The sequence below is a fragment of the Neopelma chrysocephalum genome, unplaced genomic scaffold (genome assembly GCF_003984885.1).
Source record: "Neopelma chrysocephalum unplaced genomic scaffold, ASM398488v2 Primary Assembly neopelma1_70, whole genome shotgun sequence".
NCBI lineage: Eukaryota > Metazoa > Chordata > Aves > Passeriformes > Pipridae > Neopelma > Neopelma chrysocephalum.
This window is the reverse complement of record NW_020897730.1, coordinates 3,992,874-4,016,497: the sequence shown is the minus strand read 5'-3', so window position 1 is coordinate 4,016,497 and position 23,624 is coordinate 3,992,874. Positions and strand designations below refer to the sequence as shown.

Below are 23,624 nucleotides of genomic sequence, written 5' to 3'. Positions count from 1 at the left end.
CTGCAAGTCAATTACCAGGAACAAATTCTGTGTGGCAAGTCATGTTGCACCACTTAATTTTTACTGGAAGAGCAACTAATATTATTTTTCCTTACATTAGAAGGATTGATTAGACAGTTCCTTTCCCCATCAGGCTGTTCTCAGTCAGTGCCAGCATGCCATGCATTCAGACTTGCTGTAGCAATTTCTGTTTCAATGCAGAGCTGAAAGGCACAATACTTCAGCTCTCTCAGACCGAGGACTTTGTTAAAGGTTGATACAATAATAACAGGATGAATGTTCAACTGCGGTGACAGACGTGTTTTGTTCAGTTCTTTTTAGCTGGCCAACAGTGCTTTCTGACAGAGACTCTTTCTTTTCCCTGCTTCATTACCATAATGTCTTCCCTCCTTGCCATATTGATACTCAAGAGAAAGATGTAATTACTTGACAATATTTTAAAACCTAGTCTAAGAGCATATGAAGAAAAAACTTTGCTCAGTTTCATGTCGTGAAAGGGCTTGCAGTCAAACTACCATCACTTTATATAAACTCCAAGGACTAGATAACATTTTTTAACACATGTCCTGACTTGAATAGGTACAAAAAGCAGCACATTGCTATGGGAGCTCTGGAATTTATGTCTACTCAGGGGAACACTGGTCATCCTCTTTTAATCTGCACCCCTGTGCCAGTCTAAGCAGATCAGGCTCAATCTCTGCTCTTCTGGCGGGAACAGCAATCTCGTCAATCTTGGCTAAGGAGATGTCAAAACAAACATTATGCAAAGAGTAGCAAATAAATCCAAAGACTGTAGCAATTAGCTTATCTGCTGGCCTTTTCGCCGTAGAACTGGGGCACTTCAACAGTGCCAGGAAGTTTTTCCTTTGCCTGAATCTAGCTGCTCACCAGTAGTAAAAAGACCTAGCTGAGAACCAGAATGTGGATAATTTTTTCCCCCTTATTAAAAAATAAAGGGAAAAAGTCTACCATTAGACTTTCTTTACAGTATTCTGAGTAAATCTCAAGCTGCTGCCTCTCATTCCTGATGCATGGCAGGGAAATCACTGGCTTGGTTGATAGACCATATTGTACAGTGAGAACAGACAACACGGGTACCTCATGGATCGCTCGCTCAGTTGCAAGTAGCTACTTGTGTCGTCAGGATTGTCCTCATCATTAGCTAGCTGGGACCAGCTGCCAGTGCTTTCTTCACTGCTGCTGAGATGGTTTGGGAATTCTTCAACTGCTTTTGTCTCTCCTATGATTTCAGCATCCGATCTGCTCTGAGGGCTGTTGCTGGCAGGGTGATAAGGAAGGCACGTTGATATTATAATACAGGCAAACAAACCGGTGACACCAATCTTTAGGAAATGCTGCTCATTAAAGTCGACCAAGCTGCAGAATTATATAGGTGCAAAAGACTGGACAAGCTTATAATTTATCCATACAGTCCAATAGAACATATGGTCTGAGATGCTCTTAAAAAAGGACTTTCTTATCACTGCTACAGACAACACAAAACAAAGTAAATATTATACTGAAATATGCATAGAAATGGTTTAACTTATACAAAATGATTTTACATGTGTGAAAAGAACTGATCACTGTAAGGGTCTACTGCTTAATGCACTTCAGTCAATCAGTGGTTGAAATATATATGTTAGTGCAGAATTAAAGCATTTCTTGGAAATATATACTGGCACTAAATCCCTCTCCTGCAAATGGGTGAATAAAAATAAAATGGGTTTCTTGCCGGGGTTTTCTACTCTGTTAGCACTGTAGATCTAAAAGAGGTCTAGAACTAAAAGTAGGAAAGTATTGTGGGTTGCAAATGACTAATGACTCTCAGCCCTCTGTGTCCTTAGGATCTTTGCCGCTCAGGTTGGGGAAAGACAAAATATTGCAGCAAGTAGTCAGAAACCAGACTGAATATGGAGCCCAGACTGAGTTCAGAAAGTACAGGGTTAAGGGAAAAATGATTTCTAATTCTGAATACTTGAAATATGTTACATACATACACGTATTTATATATACATGCATGTCATATATGTGTACACGTGCTCCCACAACACACACAGAAACAAAAAATAAAAACTGCATTTATGGTAACTTTTCAGAGCTAAACTGGCCTTTTGATATACAGACAGAAAAGTAAATATAATCAATCCCCACAATAATTATATCACTGCAGAACAAGAATAATAATTAAAGCAAAACTGTAGTTTTGTTCTATTCACTAAGCTGCATTTGCAACTTAGTGATTACAGCAATGCAGTGTGAACTACCAGCTCTCTGCAGGATCTCTCTAGAGGAGTTCTTGCTTTCAGACCTGTATCTAAGTTATGACTGAGGCACTGGTTTTCAGTTAGAGCAAAAGATTGCACCACAAACACTATTGCTCCCGAGTCATCACCTTGACCAAGAATATACTGAGACAATATCATTGTGGATGTCTCCTTTTGCCAAGCTCTCACTCTCAGAAGTTGTTGCATTAATGCTGGGTGACAGAGAGAGAGGCAGCCTATGCAGGGAGGATGGGAGCTGTTTGCCCTAGGGCTCTGCTGGAGCAGGCAGGGAGCATCTGCCAAGTAACTGCGCCTGTCATCCCTGACCCCTCAGGGGCAGAGCTCAGCGTCTGCACCAACACGTGGGCTCTGAGCAGCCAGGTTGCAGGGTAGTGGTGTTATTCAGATTTTTAATACAGGGCAGGTAGCTCCTGATACCTGGTCCAAAACACAAGAGATTTCTGCGGGTGATGTTTTTTGGCATTTTGGGTTTTGTTTGATTCATTACGCAATTGCATCTCAGAGTAGCGATGCTTTGAACTGACAGTTCCCCACTTGTGAACAGTCACTTGGAACAGTTTCTGTGTGACAGGACTGGGTCTGTTGCACTGCCTACATACCAGAAACAGCTCTTTTTTGTTGCTGAAGACCTCTTCCCTAGGCCTGCGCAGCTTCTTTTTTTTTTTTTTTTTTAATTCCTAATTGACTGTATGCCTGCTTGATATTTTGCCTGGAGTCCTCTGTGCCTCTATCTGAACTAGCAAGTAGTTTAATGCAGTAGGAGTGGATCAAAGCAATTGCTGCTGATGCTTTTATAGCTACATTATATATTTTTAGGTTTTCACTTCAGCCTACATAGACTTGGTCCAGCCAGCTATGCCACAAATGGTTCAAATTTGTGTGAAGAACCACAGGAAGCTTTGCCTTCCCAGTAGGGGTACAAGCACATCTGGAACACACTTGGGCAGTTTCTATTTGAGATTCCTTTAAAAGAAATCTGCATTGCATGCTGCAAAGAAAGCTGATGTATGGAAACAGGGATGAGTTGATTCAGAACTGCACTGCATTGCTGAGCCAAAATGCTCATGTGGTGTAGCCTCTGGTTACTAATTCAGCCCTACCAATCCTATTGCTTTAAACATCCCATAGGCACTTTGGGAACTCTGCATCAAAGGCAGAAGAAAAGTTGTTATGAAAGGGGTCGTAAACTGCAAAAATAACTTCATTTTCATAGTCAAGATTCCAAAGAGGTGGATTTCGAAATGTATCTTACTAAAAAGCAGGTTGCATTTTAAGGAAGAGGAAGGTTAGTGGGGGAGAGTCAGTATGAAAGACTAGTGACACTATGATAATTATCATAATTGTTAACATACACAGGAAAGTAGATATAATCCATGTACTTTCCCACTTCAAGGAGAGCAAGCACTTTTGCTTTCTCACTTCAAGCAGAGCTTTGTCAAATGCCAAAACAGAGCACTGCCTAGAATAAAATGAGCTACAATGGTTTCTACCAGTAGCACCTGCACTCCTTCTACCACTTTGAGATAATGGGGTGCTGCAGTGCTCCAAGAGACTGGCAGTTTAGATACCATTAAAGTAACGGATACAATGAAGAAGTATAGTTAAAAGTAGGCAATGCCTTGAGAGAGAGCATTGCTCTTAACCTCATAGCACTCACAGCACTCACAGCAATCCTCTACATTTGCACTGAACTCTCATACTGGGCTCACACTTTGCCATAACCAAAGCAAGCTACAGATTCCTTAAGAAAAGGAGTACAGCTGCAAGGAGAGGGTGGTAAGGTATGGGGTAAACTCCATGAAATGGCATTAAAATAAAATGAAATGTTATTCTTTTCTCTATTTAAATTCAACCAGAGAAGTCTTGAACTAAAGGAGGTGAGGGGTACTTTTAATATTTTATTTCTTTCGCTAAAGAATTTTTCTTACTTGTAGCTCCAGACTGTAAACACAAATTTGAACTTCAAGGCCTCAGAAGTCTGGTCTTGTTTCCAGGTACACAAAGCATTAGTTACACAAACAAGCATAGCAGAGAACTACAAATTCTGCTACCTTCTGTTATACACTAACACTGATTTTTATTTATTTATTTATTTTTTTGAATTGACATATCAGCCAGCGCTACATGAAAGTTTAAGTTTTGTCTATTTTTCCTGTCTTGACTGAGACTTAAATATCTGTAGAGAGAAAACTTACTTGTTAGTAAGTTTGAATGTTAGAATCATAATGTCATCTTTTATTTAAGTTTGCTCCAGAAATCAGCACTGTGATACTTGACTGGCTGATTTTATGTCATCAGAAACCTGTAGTCACAACTTAACCTGTTTGTTTCTTTAGAAGTTATATTCTTATCTTCTTCCTTTATCAAAATAACTTTTACTGGGAAAATAAAACACCAAAGCAATATGCTGATTTGCTGTTTGGTCACTTACCTATTTGCTGGGGAACTGGAAACAGTGTGTTTTCCATCCAAAGTTTCTGGAGGCTTTTCTTTGCTTTGATGCTCCTTTCCAGAAGGGCCACATGAAGTTAAGGACTCTGAGTCTTTATGTGGCTCATCTCGTTGATCACTTTCTATCTGAATTAAAGGCACTTCCCTGTGCTGACCTGCAGGGAGGCTCCCAGGGCTCTTCACATGCTCTTTTTTCTCATCCAAATTTACTTCTTCTGTTTTGGGTTTCGATTGTATCTGAGCTGTGCTTTGGGGATGTTTGCTTTCCAGCACGTGTTCTCGGCTCGTATAGTCACAGGAATCCTGCTGGACAACAATTAAACTTTTACCACTTTCAACAATATTTGCAGCCAGTCTTTTTGCATATTGTTCCACATGCGGTGGGGAATCGCTGTAAAACTGCTCTGCCTCTGCAGCCTCTGCCTCATCTGCTATGATTTTGTTCTTCCGCATCAGAGATTCAATAGAACTCGCCCACGTCTCGTGAATCAACATATCTGTTATCTGGTCAGTCTTGCATCTTTGGTACAGGCACGAGTCAGACTTGCAAAGACCTGAAGAAGCCACAGTACTGGCTGGCTGCACACTTAAGGAATCTTGGCGATGGTGGGCAAATCCATCTAAGGAATTTGCCTTAACTGGGACATTAACTGTAAGCCTGGAGCCTGATGATCTGCTGTCAGGCATTGATGACTGCCTAAAGCAAAAAGGTGACCGTAGAGATGGTGGTAGCAAACTATCACACCAGTCCTTTGAATTCTGAGGGGAATATAGGTTATCTTTATTTTCCCTTTCGATTTCTCTTAGCATATACCTATAAAATTCTTCTGTTATGCTTTCTGTGCTGGACTGTTTGGATGGGCAGCTTGGTCTTACATTAAGATGGCCATTTTTCTTGGCTACCTGTTGCAAAGCAGAAGTTAAGATATTGTTCGCATTTTTTCCTGCATAGTAATCCAGTAGCAAATCAAAACCTCTTCCTTCATTTTCCATCTGGTTCACCATAAATCTTGAAAATTCATCTGTAATGCTTTCACAACTAGACTGCTTTGAGACAGAACTTGTCTGGCTCATAGACTGACCAAAGCTGTTCATTAGGCCTAGGGTATTGAAAGAAGCTTTGGAATCTGAGTCCTCCTCTGGAATGCTCTCACAGCTTGAGGCCTTGGCTCGACTCCATCTTTCACAGTGCAGTCTGTTCCTGGGGTGGTTTGGACCTTGCCAGATGCTATCAACCATGGAGAGTTCGGTGAGGTTCATGATCTTGGCAGCCACTTCATTTGCAAAGATATTGACTGAATCAGGTGTGTCCTCAAGGTTTATAGATTCATCCACTACCCGATTCATCAGTCTTTCCTTTAGCTCTGGATGCTCATCTGTTTTTCTTTTGATCTCACTTAGTCGAGGTGCCCTGTGCTTCCGAACCACTGAACCATTAGTATGGGTTTCCTTCTTCCTTTTCATGGTTCTGCATGATAAACTCTGGGTCACTAGATATTCATTGCCTCTCTTCCATGCACAGAACCAGGGTTGCTTTCCATTTGAATTTTCTAGACAAATGGCAGCTATTTCTGTTGCCATAGAGACAACTGTTTCTGCCAATTCTTCTGCAAAATCTGTTATACAATATTTGTCTCTTGAATTTTTCACCTGTAGCACAGGCTGAGAAGGAAGCAAGACATGGTTTCCCAATAAAGACAAGCTAAGCTGAACATCATTATTTAGCACAGAATCACACTTATGCTTGGCTTGGTTTTCTGCATTTGTGGTGGCACTGGAAGACAGCTGTTCTTGAACACCATGTCTGCATTCATTGTTTGCAAAGGTATTTTCTCTGTTTGAAAATGATCTGTAATCCTTCTTCTGATGCTGATTGTTGCTCTGATTTGGGGATTTGTAACAGTCTCGTGGGGTTCTTTTCAGGTATCTCTTCTTGGGAGATGTTTTTCCACCAAGTGTGTTATGCTCTGTATCTCCACTTGGTTCTGAGCTCAGTGTGGCACCTTCATTGCTATTTACATCTTTCATATTACTTTTCCAAGTGGTTGTGACATTTCCAAGATCTTTGCTAGTACTGGTACTGTAGGATGTACCACATGGCTTAGCAGCAGAGTGATCAAGGGGGCTGTGAGAAGTTTCACATGCTGTTGCTGGTGTTGACCATCCTTCTGCTCTGGTTACTTTCTCTGCTTTTCTGCCCTCAGAAAAGAGAGGAGAACATTCTTCAACTTGCCTTATGTCATTCATCTTCTTGCAAGTGAAATATATTATATTAAAAAGCAACTCATTTGCCGTCTCTGTGAAAACATCTTGTGTACTTGAGCCATTTTCTGAGTGAGGGTGAAACTGTCTCTTCTTCCTAACCTCTTCCATAGAATGTCGTAGGATAATATTGGATAAGTTTTGCGCAAGTTCATCCCTGATTACTTCATCAGCATGTGGAATACGTGGCCTTGTTGCTGTTTCAATAATTTTCCCATTTATGGATTCCATAAAATGCCCTACATTTTTGTATGTGTTGGGTTTTGTCAAAATTATGGATGCCTCTTTGAGAAGTGCCTCTGCAATGCTCTCATTTAGCTTTTCCATGGTGCTTCCTATAGCTATGCTACAATGCAGAGTAATGGCTGCAGAAGCCTGAGCAGCAGACAGAAGTCCACTTGAAGTTGCAGGGTACTTCTCCTCCTTCGTTTCCCCCAGGCCACAGATGGCTACAGCACTTGCTACTTGAGTCATGCCACACAGCGCAGATGGAAAGGAATATTCTGTGCCAGCAGAGTCATCAAGGGGCTGTGAAGGTGCTGTGTGCACCTCTTCATCCACTACCACTCTGCTTCGGGAGTCTGTGACTTCTTGGTCCCGTCTGAATTTTTCTGCAGCCTGGGGACTGGAAATGGTTCCAATGACAGTGGCTGCACAAGCCAGAGCCACTTCCAGTGCACTTTGGTCATGTCCATTCGAATGTTCTTCCTCAAAGTAATCTGAAACTTGAGCAGAGCTTTCTGACTCGGTCCAGTGGCACAGGTTGGGGAAGGCAGACCCTGGCCAGTCAGGTATGTTCTCAGAACTGTCTGGACTTTGCACTATGACAATCTTTGGAAGTTCATTCCATGATCGGGAAGCAGATACATCTTCTGACTTACTGGAGCTTCCCACAGAGATGCTGACTGCAGCCTCCTCACTAAAACTGGGTCGAGACTGTGACAGTCTAATGAATGCATCCTGCAGAACAGATTCTGCCAAATTTGTGGCATACTGACCTGTGGTCCCCTGCTCATTTTGTGAGGGAGGATCAGTTTTCCTGATACCTGCACAGTCTTGCCCATCTGTCTTACTGTTGTGTTTTGTTGTTGGGTCACACAGAGGCTCCAGCTCCTCTTTAGCCATTTTGGTTAAAGATACATCTTCTAACATCAGCGCTGGGCAGGAATCTTCAACCTCACTAGTCAAATTAGTAGTACTAAATGATGAAGTAGCTTTTTCAGCTAATTCCTTCTGCCACAGTATTTCCTGGTCTGACTTATGTTCAGGTTGTAAGAGGCCATTTTCAGCCACAACATTCACAGCTTCAGAGACTTGAGTAGCTCCATTATCTTTATTAATGCAGTTTCCTTCAGGAATGAATGGCAACCTGGCTTTTCTGTAGTGAATATTTTCAAATCCCTTTCCTTTATTTTTTTTGACATCTGAAGATGCTTCTGAAACATTTAATTTTTCGTGACCTATTAAGAAAAATAAATAATTAGTTTTTTGCAGAGCACCTTGTGGCTTTAAAAAGAAAACAGCTGCACAACTGTGTACCACATCACTGCTCTGCAAAAGTACTGCACAGCCATGTACCCTTGTCTCTGAACAGCAATTTAAAAATATGAATGGCTGTCCATTTTCTAAATTACATATGCATGAATCAAAATCAAGTGCAATTTCTGTGAGCATTGCCATAGCAGTTTTGCAGTACCAACAATAGCAGAATTATGCTCAGTCCCATTGCTTTTACCCGCTTTGTATTCATCAGCCTCGTTGTCATCCTCGAGGTGCTCAGATGCCGTGAGGAAATCTTCTTCTATTGAGGACACTGAGCAGTTTGTGTCATCCTCTGGCTTTAAGACACGAGTTTCTATCTGCAGGTGCCTCTCCTGAACAAGCTCAAGTCCAATCAGAAACTTGTTTATTTCAAAAATGATGCAGCTTGCACTGTTTCTCCTGTCCCCCCTCGCACACTGAACCAAGCAGACATCTGCCAGCCAAGGACACTAGAGGGGAAAAGAATCTCAGATAGTTATTAAATTAAAAAATAAAACTTATTTTAAGCTTCCATCTCTATAAATATCTCGAGAATGTTCTGTTGCAAAGATGCAATATGATTTGTCATTTAAATGTTAGTAACACAGTGTGCAGTTACATACATGCCAAAATAAGACTTCTTGGACTGACAGCTTTTGTTATACAAGTGCTTTAGTAGAGAACTCAGCTGTATCACAGGGGATACTTGGCAATTTTGTTGAAATTGCCAAGTTGTTTGTTTTCAATCAACTTGTTTTAATGACAGAGACTTATTTGCACTTAGCCATCTGACATGCTGTTATTAATGGCCTCGCACCACCCGGCATTACCTGTCTCTGGAAGGAATTGTTTGTGGGCATGAATTCCCTTTCAGGATAATTTCCCTTGCAATGCTTGTTTGAAGGCAGCCCTGTAAATGCTGGCTGATGAGATTAAGAACAGGTCACCTTTAGTGTTCCCGCAGACTGTTTTAAAATAGTGTTTTATTTTGTTTCTTTGCTGCTCTTCCTCTCATTCCTTCTTTGTCCAAAGCCCCATTATTTCAGGCCTATATAACCTCCCACTGGAAACAGGGCTCCAGTGCACAATGTGATGAGCCTTTATATAAAACTGTCTTACCCAGAGAAGCAGTACAATTAAGTTGAAAGTTGGACAGAAACGGAAAGAAACTCTTATTATCCTCCTTTTATTGATATTAAAACTGTTGGACATTTATACAACAACAGAGCTAAGTTGATATCTCTGCATGGGACCACGCTTGTTGTATGAATGTACTCTGAAGCAAAGCCAAGCTTTTGCAGTGTGTGATCCTGTGCTTTTAACTCCAGGGCCTCAGGAAGGAGCCAGTGGAACCAACTTTGGATTGAGGCAGTAAATTTTAAGCTGTGCAAAAGATGCCTTGGACCCGCTGGGCATTTGCACAGTATCTACCATAATGTAACCTCATTCTGGACCTTCTGTCTTGGAATGTGAATGCAAAGCAAATATCTAGTAATAAAGACAGCAGAATGAGTGCTATGCTGGATTAGCATGTTTATTAGCCTGCTCTTCCTTTCCACCTAAAAAATGTGTCTGAACAGAAACCCAGATAAATTAGTGTGTTAAAAGTAAAACAGAAAAGATAGATTAGATAGCTGCTACGAAACAGTTGCTGAATCAGACATGAGCATACTGTATTGCGAAAAATGTAATAAAAAACAGATGCAGCCTTAGATCAAACATTCCCCTGCTGTTTCTCCAGGCCACAGTTTGCAGGGTTATACTTGTGAAAGGGGCTGAGGGGTGAGCAGCATAAAAATCCTTGCAGGAAAACTCTGCCAGTCACCTTACAAATGAAATTCTCTGAAAGCCAAACAAAAGGATGATGGTGGCATATCTGGCCAATAAATCTCATCCAGTCTCAATACAAAGCTTAACTTGTCTTACAAGACAAAAATTTAGGTTAGTTCCCTCTATGAGAGGGCTGCTGATCTCACTGGATTTGGAGATGGGGATGACTTGGGTGCTTGAGTTACCTTGTTTGAGCCTCAAAACACCCTTGTGCATATTGCAGTAGCTTGCCCCTGGGCTGTGGGGTTGGGAGCTCCAGTGCTCCCACCACAGCCTTGTGCTCATATTTTTTTAAACCTTTCTAAATTCAGCCATTAGTCACAAATGGCAAGACAGCTCAATAACTAGGTAATTTCTCTCTTTAATGATCAGCTTATTGGTATAACATAAAATTCAATGATCTCTGCAATATAGCTGTTACAGTGTCTGCTTCAGGAAGACTTTTGTACACAAGTTAATTTCAGTGAAAAGAAGTTTTCTGCTTCTTTTTTTCTGCAGCAGATAAACCTGGCGATACCTGGGGCTTTTTTTAAGTTTGCTGGGACAGTTTTGTTTTCCAAAATAATTCTGCAGTTTTAATGAATTTGTGAGGTGATTCTGCTGCTCTCCTCCACCCTGGTGAGATCCCACCTGGAGTACTGTGTCCAGCTCTGGGGTTGCCAGCACAGGAAGCACATTGACCTGTTGGATTGAGTCCAGAGGAGGCCACCAAGATGATTAGAGGGATGAAGCGCCTCTCCTATGAGGAAAGGCTGAGAGAGTTGGGCTTGTTCAGCCTGGAAAACAGAAGGCTTTAGGGTGACATAATTGAGGGCTTCCAGTACCTGAAGAGAGCCTACAAGAAAGATGGAGAGGGACTATTTACAGGAGCATGTAGTGACAGCACAAAGGGGAATGGCTTCAAACTAAAAGAATAGGTTTAGATTAGATATTAGGAAAAATTCTTTACTGTGAGGGTAGTGAGACACTTGAACAGATTGCCCAGAGAAATCATAAATGTCCCTTGCCTGGAATCGTTCAAGACCAGGTTGAAGAATTCTCTGAGTAACATGGTCTAGTGGAAGGAGTCCCTGCCCATGGCAGGGGGTTTGGAATGAGATGATCTTTAAAGTCCCTTCCAACCCAAACCATTCTATGATTCTAGTCTATGAAGTTGTTCCCATTTCATGAATGGCCCAATTAGATCAGAATCAGGCCCAAAAATATTGACATATTTTTCACTCTTTCTTTGCACATACATGAACAGGTATAAAGGATGACAAAAATGGAAAGGAAGAAAATAGTTCTTATTACAATAAGGAGTTAAGCTTCTGGAACTTGTATATTAAAATGTCTTTAAGCAAATGTTATCATTTGCTTCCTTTTTCTATGTGGTGCCACTAAGAGGAATTCTTGGCTTTCAGATCACAGATAGGGAACGTTTAATTGGCAATAATGGGAGTGAAGGAGTTAGCACGAGAACCTCGCCTCTAGCTCTTTTAAATGTTAAATTTTAATTAATGCATTAATTACTTTTTAAGTTGACAGAAGCTAAACGAGGTGTCATCTCTGATACAGTTAATGTCACATTGGTATTTTCACATTGATCACATTCAGGCTCACAGTAGCCTCTAGGATCTTCAAGTCCTATCATCAGCTCTTTTCCAAGGTGCACGCGTGGGAGAAGATGCATTGGGAACAAAAGTGGGAAGTGGCAAGACTTCACTTGAAAGGGAGTCTGTAGCAGCTGTGCCCTGGCCTAGCTCTGTGCACAGAAGAAGTTTTACATCTTTGCTTTCCCCCTCTGTGCTGCCCTTCTGATTCCTGCTACTCTTGAAATCTGGTCATATGAATCTCATCTCTGCCACCAATGCCTGCCCTCCCTGAAGGATCAACTGCTAATGTGGCTCAAACCGTTATCAGCTGCAACCCAGACACCTTCAGGATCTAGAGGGAATAGCAGGATCTCTCGCCTATCTGTGTAAATGGTGTGTGTGTCCCTGCCCACCACACACTTTAATGTGTCTAACACAAGTGTGTTGATTTTTTATGTTTGCAAACTCCCACTCCTCTCAAACTGATGTGAGGTCTTTGCTTTCAGGTTCATTTTTCCCGTATTCCAAATTCCATCCTTCAGAGGTGTGATGTGATATTAAAGATGAGTTTGATTCCTACCTGGGGAACCTCATAATCGGCTTGAAGGTTTCCCGATGCTAATCCACTCAGCAGGACTATTTCATTTTCCTTTGGTGGCTGTACGTTCATCGAACTGATGAGTTTAGGGAGGTTTGGTGAGACGCTGATCAACTTCTGTGGTATGAAAGACAGATTTTACTCTCAGGTAATGAAGTCTGAGTTGCACAGTTATATTCAGAAATATTAAAATGAAATACCACTTCTATGCATCCCTTTAGAAAGCTTACTTGAAAGTAATACTTCAACTAGATTAAGAATAGAACTGGCAGCATTAAAACGCACATTCTTTCTTTTGAGACACCAGACCAGACATTATAAACTTCTGCACAAGTGTCCAGCAGGACCATCTGCCATCCCTGACATTGTCACGTGATAAATGGCTTGACTGGATTTGTGAATCTAAATGCTTCCTATTACAAGCGAGTTCCTGAGAGACTGAAACACTGTCTCTGTTATTGTCTGAAACAGAAAAGCTTTGTTAGGTGTGGTAATGAGAACAGGGCAAATCTTCCTGTTTTCCTCCAAGCTTATGACTAGCAAGGAACCAAAGGAAAAGTTAGCTGGAAATTGCTGACTGAATTGACACAGTGCTAAACATGGAACAACCAAAATATTGAAGACACAGATGAAATACACCTTTCTTTGCTGTTCCACTGGGCACCTTCGTGACCTTTCATTTGTAATGACACAGTCACTTCCTAGATGTTACGTATTTGCTAAAGGTAAAAGCAGTAACAGTCACAGCATCAGTGATGCTACGTAACACAGGAGATTTGTACTGCCATGCTGCTGGGAGCCAGTCCCCAGCCCGTGCAGGGGACATCTGTGCTCCTTTGAGTACAAAGGCCAGGACAAAAGGACAGTGCCTGAGAGTGCAGTTCCCTCTGCCAGTGATCTCTGTGTGCTCGCTCTTAGAACACAAAATCAATGCTGGCCCCTTACAGAGGGAGTAGAGTAAATACCACCTCCATTTTAGGCACTAACAGAGCCCATGTGTTAGTGCACAACACATGGCAAAGCCAGTCAGGGAGTGCAGATCTTGGGCACCCAGCCATAGGCTTTACTTCACTTCTTCCTTTTCATCTTCAAAATATTAAGCTTGCAGTACTTCTATTTTTCCTTGGAGTGAATTAGACATAATAAAACTTTCTGGCTTAGAAAAGCTAAATCAATATTAGAGAACAGTTCACTTTTCAGCAGACTGAATCACATGAGACTAAGTACTTTTATTTGACACAACTAAATTCAGTCCTTCAATTCAGTTTGACGTTTTACTGTTGTACAAAAAAGTTCTCATCCCTTTTTTTTTTCCAAATTATAACCTTTCTGTTATCACACACATTTCCCTACATATCTCTATTTTTCTACTGCCTAAATTGCCACATTTTATCAGATTTCTTAGGTAGGAAATGATGACATTTTATATACCTTTTATTTCAGTTCTTTACCTTTTGTTCAGAATTAAAAAAAAAGTCTGAAAACATGATTATTTTACACTAAACCCCCCTCAATTTAACCCACTCCAGGGTTCTGTGGGCAATGCAAAATCCTAACAGTACCTCTTAGTAAATAAAGTACCTGTTAGAAAATGATTAAATATTTCATATGAACAACAGTTAGGCTAACATCTTCAAAATTCTTCTAAGAAATGCTTTCACAACACCAGCGTGTTTTATAAAATTCCATCCCACTCAATGGTAATTTACACAAACTGCTTATTATACACAAAAAATGTGATGAGGGAGTTTCCTCTTGGAGAAGAATAAAAAAGCACCTTGTGCTACCAGGGACTTTTCATTACCTACATTGAAAACTAAAAAAGAAAAAGAGTATCGTTTTCCAGTCATGGCGAATAAATGTGTTTGCACATAAATGAACCAGAAACTGCCCTTCTAGAATACAGCCAAACATTGGGGTGTCTCTGTTACCTGTGCCCTCGTGCCAGGAGAGGAATGTCTGCTGTGGGCATGGTGGGTGCAGTGCTCTGGGGAGCTGACCAGGCTCTGCTGCCACGTCAGAGCTTCAGGGTGGTGAACACAGCCCTGCTCTGAGGCTAGTAGATAAAAAACATGCAGCTGCTTCCAGAGGGGTTTTGTGCTTGCAAAGGAGTCATCAAACCTCCAGGCATTGTACAGGGTGGCTGCACAAAGCTAATTTCAGATGGCTTTTACAGATATCTAGTTCTAAGACTGAGGGAGAAACTTGTGGTATTTCCTCATGACCTGCTACAGCTTTTGTTCCTCAACAAACATTGTAAACAACAATAAAACCTCTGCTTAATAGAAAACAACCAGTGCTTCTAGGGATTCAGTAAAGTAAACCCTCACAAGCTGTTCTGCACAGTTAACCTGCTGATTCAACAGAAAAGTAATTTTGCTGCAAGATCCTGTATTTATTTTTGACATCTGAATTTTCACAGATCTAGGATGCAGAAAACAGCGCAGAAAAACTGGTCCTGCTAGCAAATGACTTGCAGGAGGTATCAAGGTCCCAGCACTCGTTGTTCTCCTATAAGCTAAAAGTAGTTTCAGCAAACTAACTGTAATGCTTTAACCTAGGAATTCCCTGGGTACTGTCAGGAGACCCTACCTTTGTTCACTCACTACATATTGCCCCCTGATGGACACTGCTGTGTCCATCATAGACACCAAGCTAGGATGATGGAAATGAACTGATAAAGGAAGATGTAAGCACAAAACTGACACTAGGCCATATCTTTAAAATGTGACTTCCACAGATTTAAGGTTTCTTTTGGAACAGCACGTATTTTAAATAGCATATCATGATGTAATTTGTCTTAGTGTTTGTAAAATAACCGATCTTTTTTATTATTTTTTTAAAATCCCTTTTTTTTTCTACCCTCAGAACCTTCAGTTAAACAGATAAAAAATACCTTTAGTTCTGTCTTATCTAGACCCCTCCTAAAGACCACATAATCATACTATCTGGAGTTTGAGTAAGATTGCTGAGCTGAACAAGACCTAAATGAGTAAAAGATTTTTCAAAGGCCTTTAGGCAGTAGGACAGAGAGACACCAAAAACTCTTTTTATGTAGTATTATGCCAATTTAAAAAATTGGATGTATGACATATCCATGTTCACTTCTCTGATAAAACCAAGGCTGAGCAAGAAATCTACTCATAAAACTGTTGTGATGTCACAGACTGCATCAATCCATTATGTATTTCTGGGATGGGAGTAAGAAAAGTTATATAACGTGGTCCAATGTTGAGATAGTTTCAGAATGCTTATGCATTGCTCTCTGTAAGCATTAAAAATCTAGGGCTGGCTTTGATTTGTTCATAGAATTTTGATCTTTGTTTGTACTGGAGAGTCCTGGCACACCTGACTAGATCCACTGTGCATGTTTTTAAGACCTAAACAGTTACCTGTTTCACTTGCTCATCGCTGCAATCATCTCTGTTGGCATCTAAATTCACAAAACAAACCTGTAATAAGAAAGAAAAAGAAACAGTAGCTTATGAAATTGTATTAGAGTGGTAGCAACCCTTTAAAAGTCAGTATATGATCCTTTTCTAGCCTTGTAGCTGAATATATGAAGCCTTTTCCTAGTACAAGAAAGGCTGAAAGGTTAGCAAAGAGAACTTTCCTGATATCAAGAAAGGGGAAAAAAAGGAATAAGAGTCATGACTATATCTGCTCTGACAATCAGCTTGCCTGATGAACGAGCAAATGTTGCCAATAAACTGTAATACAGAGGATATTAGAAAAGGTAGAGGAAACGTTAAAAATGCATTTGACTGTATATCAGATAAATTCTTCACGTCTTTTTCAATGGCTGCTTCTTCTTTTCAGGCACTCATTGCTAAATGTTTCATAAGTACAGTTGTGAGTTGCTTTTTGAGTTTTTCTGCACACCACATAAATATTGGAATATTTTTCATAATTTTCCAGAATTTCTGAGTTTAAAGACTTTTAAAACCTTATGAAAATATTTTTCTTAACCTTTATTCGTAAACCAATATGCAACCAGAAGTGTTCAGCAGTGCTAATCAGGTACTACCACAGGTTGCAGAACTGCCTAGTAAGTACATGATTTACCAGAAAGTACTACTTTTAATGACAAATTTTTCTGCCCCTTCTTTGATCGTTATGAGTTGCAGAGACCATTAAACGTTCTGAAGACTTTTACTATATGCTGACTGGAGGGCTGTTTTCTAATCAGAAAATCCCTCCTCCAGCTCTACTTCTGAATTAGAAGCAGGGACTCCAAAGCTAGGCTGTGAAGTTTGAGAGAGTTTGGTGTTGCCATCTTGATTTAAAGCAAAACCTAACACAAATTCAAGGCTCAGTTAAAGCCAACACCTGATTCCAAAATTTAATTCCAGATTCAGAATTTAACTGAAAAGAGCTCACTGATTTCTGTGTGTTGTTTCTTTCCCAGCAAAGACTCAATGCTTCTTATCCCAATTCTATGTAAATATCCCCTAGAAAATAAAAATGCTCTACATTATCCTTTTCACAAACATTCTTGTGTTAGGCATCTGAACTCCTGTTGTGTGCCTTCTTTTACCCCAAGACAACCCTGATTTCAGTTTATATATGCACATACCATATGTACAGATTATGACCATCTGCAGTAACAGCCAGCACAGCAGATGGAAAGATCCAGCCAGTACTCCCATTGTACACCAAAAAAATCCCACTGAAAAAGAAAGCTTTTTGCCCTTTTAAATAGTTTAATGGCATCTTTATGTGAACTTACAAATGTATTTTCCAACCCTTTTACAATTTTAGCAAAAATATTCCTATGCCTGATAATGACAACAATCAGGATACGCCACTGTCATCTGGTGAACTTTTAAGAAATAGTTATAAAAACATCTAAGCTATAAAGTATTAAAAATACCCTCTAGCAACATAATGTGGTGCTTATGTAATGTCTTAAACATGTTGCAGTTTAATTATACAGAGAAAAATTTTTCTTACTTTCCACAGGGTTTTCACATGTAGGCATTTCACATACCAGCAATAGTTATTAAAAATCATTAGAAAATTACAGTCTTGACTCATACATGGACTTGCCCAATGCCCACACGGACACGTGGTTATGAGTCTGCAGGTGCACAGAGGTGTGTTTGCTTAGGGACCATTAATTTGGCAACCAGGGTAGGAGTATTGGAAGGTACAGGGCCAGTTTTGAGTCCTCTCAGGCATGTTCACCTCCATGCTGAAGGTAGGGCTGTTCCTCAGGAGCTTTGTTTCCAAGCTCCCACGCCAGAGTGGTAAGGTCCAGTTCTGTACTGGATTTGGGGTGAAAGCTTTGGGAAAAAGCTGCATAGCAGCAGTCGGGTCTGCGGGGACATTCCGGCCAAACACTTGATTCTCTGATAAGCCTTGTTTTGTCCTTTGCTACCTGCATGTTGGTACAATGGTACCTGTCTTTGCTGTGCCATACACTGGCACTCCTACCAGTGACACCAACCACCATCCTAAAGACATGGCCCTTCTGAGCAGCCAAAACAATCATCTTTGGTTCATGTGGCATGGATGGCATAGAACTCACTAATGCCTCAGTAGAAGAAATCTCAGAATAAGCAGGAATATGTAGTATTTAAAGTCACATTCTCTTTCTTTCCTTTATTTCTTTATTTTCAAAATCCAGTGAACTTCTATCATAAAACCTACAGCAGTTCTGAATCCAGTTTCCAAACACACATGTCAAATTCACATTGACTTTGATTTATTACGCTGCCAATGCAGTCTTTTAGTATTTTCTTGTTCTCTGGATTTTGCAATTTTAATTATAGGCAATTTTTCAACAAAAATAGTTTTCCAGCGGTGAAAGACACTGAAGAACTCATTTATTTTTCTGTTTTGCTGTTTGCTTTGAGGAGGAGGCAGGACTAGATGGGTACTGTAACCATAAATTAACTCTACAGTTCCCTCCTGTCATGCTCTACACCACTACTTTTGGTTCAGCTTTCTAAGTGTAGAAATCCCATTTGCTCAAGTGCAAGAAAATACTGTTCTTGTGGTGAACTGCACTCAAAACTAGAGTCTCAATACTGGCACAAAGCAGTATGTTACATGTCCATTAACTATTTAATACACAGTCACACTGTAAATACCAACTCTTGCACTATGCAGGTTCTTGTACATGAATAGCACAAATTGGGGTCTGACCCCCAAGCCTCCTGTTCCTTCTTAAACTCTCCAAGCATTTCCATTATGACAGTACCAGGCAGGTTACCATCACTAACTTGCTGAGCTTTCGTCTTGAAAAAGTCTTTACTTTCCAGGATCATATAAAAAGCAAACAGAGAAAATTTGTTTTTTTCTTTTCTTTTTCTTCCCTATTTTTGCACGATAATTTCTGTGACTGGTAAGAGGTATATCGAGAAAATTCTCTAGGTCAGTGATTTCAAGTCCTGAAATTTACTCAAGCTGGTGTAGAAAGTATGCAGACACCTCACTTCTTAAAAGAACTATATATTAAGAATTTTTTTATATTACAGTATATATATGGTATATATACTGTATATATGGAATATTTTACTTGCTAAAAGCTAACAGTCTTCTCACTTAGGAAGAGTAAAGCAATTTCACTTTTCAGAGTACCAACACTGCCAAACAGCTGAATGACAAGCAAAGAAATATACGATTGTCTATATTTTCCTTATTGCTTTCACTTCAGCTTGTATTGACCAAGGCTGGTATTACTGGCATTTTAATATTCCTTAGATAAAAGAGTACACCAATGGTAAGAAAGAAACACTGTCTCAGAGACATAATGCTAACAGCAGTAATTTTTTTCAAAAGTGTGTATTTTTCTGAAGTGTCTATTCTAGGGTGAAATCTTTCTGCTCTGTACTATTCCCCCCAGACAAGACTCCTTTCTTCTGTTTGTTTTAGGAAGTGCTGATGCTTCTCTCTGTTGTCTGTGTCGATGTCTGACAGCAGGGAAAGGCTTTTCCTTTGTCCTATGAAATATCTTATGGCTTTTGGTGAAATTAAAGCAAGCCCTAGCTTGTGGGCTTTTTATCAAACTAGTATTTCTTTTAATTAAGAAGAAAATATGTTTGTTTTTCGATCCTCTTCTGTGCCAAAATACTAACTCAGCAGAGATGTCTGAAGGCTGGGCTCACCCTGCCCCAGCAGTAGCAGCTTTAGAGAACAGAAACAGCTTTGAGATGCTCAGTCCCTTTTCTCCTGTGAAGCCTCAATTCCTCCTGCTTCCCCTTAGGGAAGAGACTGAACTCAAAATCCACTCTGTTCCTCCCTCTCACTGGGATGATAGCTGTCCCTTGCACCTTACTGATATAGTTGCTCCGGTAAGTGAAATGAGAGCCACAGTCCTGTGTTGTGTGTTGTGAAGGGCTATGGTCAACATTTGCTTTAAGTGCTGCAAGAGGTGGGCTTTTCCCCCCCCATAAACTCAAATACATCTACATTATATACCACCCTCCCCCCAAAGTTTCAATATCTATTTTAAAAGAAAGGAATTTAAACTGAAGAGACAAGAGTCAAAAATTAGAACTATATACAGATGGATTGTGCAACCTTAATTTTACCTCACATGCCCACATTTATACAACACAGGAACAGTGAACAGGAAGCCTGCAAAAAGGAGCAAAATCATGAAGAATCATAGCACTGTGTATCTGCCATTTTCTAATATTTGAGCCCATGACTTTGTAACTTTAAAGGATACTCTCAAACATGTTTTCTTTGTTTGTAATCCATGAGTTGGTGGATTACAACCACACAGTTAAAGATAGAATCAAAATGGTGGCAGGACTATATCCAGGTGACACAAATCACTTCATCCTTGTCACTGCACCATTGTATCCATCCAGATGATCCTCAGTTGTGGCCTAGTGTCAGTAGCAGGTTGGCTTTGGTGCCATAAAACTCATCATAGGCTAAACTTACGGGTTTGGGTGTGCAGGGGAATTGTATAGAACTCTCCCTGCTCTGTGCTGTCTTGGTTGGTATGTCAGGATGTAAATGCTGTCTGGAAACTGAGTTTATAGAGTCTTTATGTCCCAGGTCTGTGCTGTTTTGTTTCTCCCATCCTCTCTTGTCACATCTCCAAATCAACTTAGACATGCCAGGTGCCAATTCAGAGTCCAGGAGAGAGTTAAAGGGAAAAACTGTTTTGGGACTGCCCATAAAACTCATGTTTAATTTCCTACAAATGGAAATGAAAAAGGTAATTAGCTGCAGGAGAGATGTCAGGAGAAAGTAATTCTGAGCAGGCAGTTCCTGGGTGCCAAGTTAAAACAGTTTAAATGCCTAAGCCTGAGGACATGAGGAATACAACTGTGTGACATAAGAAGGTGAGGGACTGCTGAGCCCAGGACTGAAGGCAGTTTTATATACACAACCAGCCAAAGCACTGAAAGGAATGCAGACCTCAAGGGCAGAGAACTGCAGTGACTGTGGCTCCACAGCAGGAAAGGCAAGTTCACACTGTGCTGTTCCTTGCACTTCAAGCTTTCCCTGATGCACTCAGTAGTTATTTTGTTCCCTTTAAATGTTGCCATCTGTTGCTGACCTGAGTCAGTGGCAGGAGCAGGAAGGCAGCTGTGCGTCAGGGCTGTGTCCTCTCTGTCCTGGTTTGGGTGACACAGGATGAAGCTCTCCCAATATGACTTTTAAATTAGCATGTATCTGACTGTGCTTTGTTTACATCTTGCCTTGCTCCTTGTGCCCACTGTGAGTGACATGCATCTTGCACTCATGCAGTGATGTTCTGATTATTTAGCATTATCCTATGAAATACTAAAGGCTTGGCATTTTCCTTCCATGTTGTTTCCCTTCCATATTTTAGGCAGATATTGTTTCTTCTCAGGGCATGTATTGTTTCTTATACGCTACTCTAAACACTTTATCCCTTTTTTAAACGCAGGACTATGAAGATACAGTTTGTGAAGAGGGTGATCGAATTTTACATCAACTGTAATTGCTTGACAGTTGTTTTAAGGACTTAATGGAATCTCTGACCTCAATAATTTCTGCTCTTAGCAATAACTGTGATAGGATGGCAGTTTTGGAATTCTGAGCCTATTTTCATCCTAATTTCATCTGTGCAAAAGTAGAAAAACAATACAGTTGCTCTAAAGTTTTATTAGACCTAAGTCTGAGTCTCCTGGCTTTAGAAATATAGTTTAGATGCCCATAATTTCCCCACAGCACAGTAACAGAATATAGCTGCTCCAAGGCATCACTCACTGGAATGGTGACTATTTCATAGAACGCACATCTGCATGATGGGCTCCCTTAGGAGCTGAAGTCGGCAAAAGCCCCGGGAAAAATAGTTTTACTCTGTTTTTCTGAGCCAAAGCAAACTGTAACCCACAGAAAAAAAATATCAAGGGGGTGGCAATGTGCCAGATTTTGCCCAGAAATTTGCTGTGAGCTTTGTCTCTTTGAAAATGACCAGAAACGCTCACATATTTTTGACTTATATTCAAATGGCATAAAATGCCTTTTCCAGCAGATTCTAGCAATACAGCCAGTCTGCATGACAAGAGCATTTGTTTTGATGGTTAACAAAATGCTGATCTGCAAAACTCCCCAAACTTGCATTTATTTTCACTTGATTTATGTATGCTAATGTGATGGCTAAATAAAAAGTCTCGACTTCTTGTAATATAGAGACATGTGTGTATGTGTATATCCTGCCTATAAGGACCCCTAATCATGGACCTCTCTGTTCTTTAAACTTGCAATTTCTTGAATCTTCTAATCCCAATAGAGTTTCAAGTATCTTTTCTGGAGGTGTTTTTAGAAAGGAAAAAAAAAGCTGTGAAATGATGATTTCTAAATAAATGTTCTAAAATGACATATAACATTACCCATTAGCTAATGAAAAAACAAACTACCTAATAATATTGGAGATCCCAGGAATTTTGTTAGCATCTAGATTTTGTAGGACTAGTGTGAAAGGAGGCTGATAGCAAATTTTTTTGCTAGCTTGTGGCTTCTGTCGTTTCACCACACTTACTAAAAGAAAACTTCCACAACGGACACTTGAGGCCAGTATAGTTGCAACTTTCAGTATAATTTTTACAGTATAATTCTGATTCACATGCTGAAAAGCAGGTTTTTACTGTGACTCAGGTTTTGGAGAGTAGAAGTCCCCCTACATTGCATCTTCAGAAATTTGGGGTCTTGGGCAAATCCACTGCATTTGATGGGAATCTTGTTATCAACGACTCCATGACTGCCCCAATGAATATGCACATGTTGGGCATAAAACTTCCTTCCCAGAAATGACTTTGCATCCATAAAGGCCAAAAGCAATAAAAAGCTTAATATTTCTACCCTTTGCTGGTCTCTCATTACCATTACAAAGTTCATTTTTTCTCTGTCACCATTTTAATTTATAGACTGGTGTCAAAAGGAGTTCTTACTGCAGAATGAATAGAAACTATTATTGTTTGTGCAAGACTACAGAGTTAATGTACATTGCTGTAAAACCTTACGTGCCTGCATTAATCTTCTTAAATTATTTTTTTTTGATAGGCCTTATTACGCTTATTTATTTTCTTTCTTTCTGTACTCATTTAAATGTCAAGTAGAATCTCAGAGAACTAGATAATATAACTGTGACAGTTAACAAAGCTAAGAAATCTGATTTCAAGGCCAGTCCAAATAAAAAACAATGATAAATATAAACCAATAAACCATAACTGATACCATCATTTAGCTTTCTTCAAGTTAATCTTGACTTTTTCCATTTCCTGTATTTGGAGATTGTTGGTATGGAAAAATTATGGTTCCATCAGACCATTGCAGGAGATGACATTTTAAAGGAGGATTTGTTCCTGAGCAAAATAATAAGTGCATGTTATTTGAAATCAGTTTATGGGTTGCTCAGAAGCCAGTTCTGCACCTTATCCTTTTCCTGAACCCTTTGATCTCCTGCTCAGCAAGGCAGGCAGGCCTGTTACCCAAATATCAGCAGAGTTTGGAACAATGTATCAGTGACCAGGCTGTTCCAGAAAGACAAAGATAAAACTTTATGAAATAGTACTTTCAAATTTTAGACACTTCCAGGGAAAACATTTCATAGAAATTCTTGAAAGTTTCAGATGCCAAAATGCCATGAATTTTTAACTGTTATGG

At 40.0% G+C, this 23,624-nt stretch overlaps 1 protein-coding gene across 6 annotated transcripts in view; it reads right to left on the bottom strand.

Annotated features, from left to right (window-relative positions):
- SPHKAP (SPHK1 interactor, AKAP domain containing) overlaps nucleotides 1-23,624 on the bottom strand; it is a 69,616-nt gene that overhangs the window by 7,858 nt on the left and 38,134 nt on the right. For all 6 annotated transcript variants that reach the window (XR_003534715.1, XM_027686056.1, XM_027686055.1 and 3 more), the window contains exons 4-8: nucleotides 15,917-15,976; nucleotides 12,507-12,641; nucleotides 8,737-8,992; nucleotides 4,720-8,461; nucleotides 1,099-1,278 (exon numbers count right to left, since the gene is read on the bottom strand). Coding sequence is in view for 5 of the 6 variants with exons in the window: in XM_027686056.1 (XP_027541857.1) it covers nucleotides 1,099-1,278; nucleotides 4,720-8,461; nucleotides 8,737-8,992; nucleotides 12,507-12,641; nucleotides 15,917-15,976 (4,373 nt within the window). In the remaining variant the exon portion in view is untranslated. The remainder of the gene's footprint in view (nucleotides 1-1,098; nucleotides 1,279-4,719; nucleotides 8,462-8,736; nucleotides 8,993-12,506; nucleotides 12,642-15,916; nucleotides 15,977-23,624) is intronic.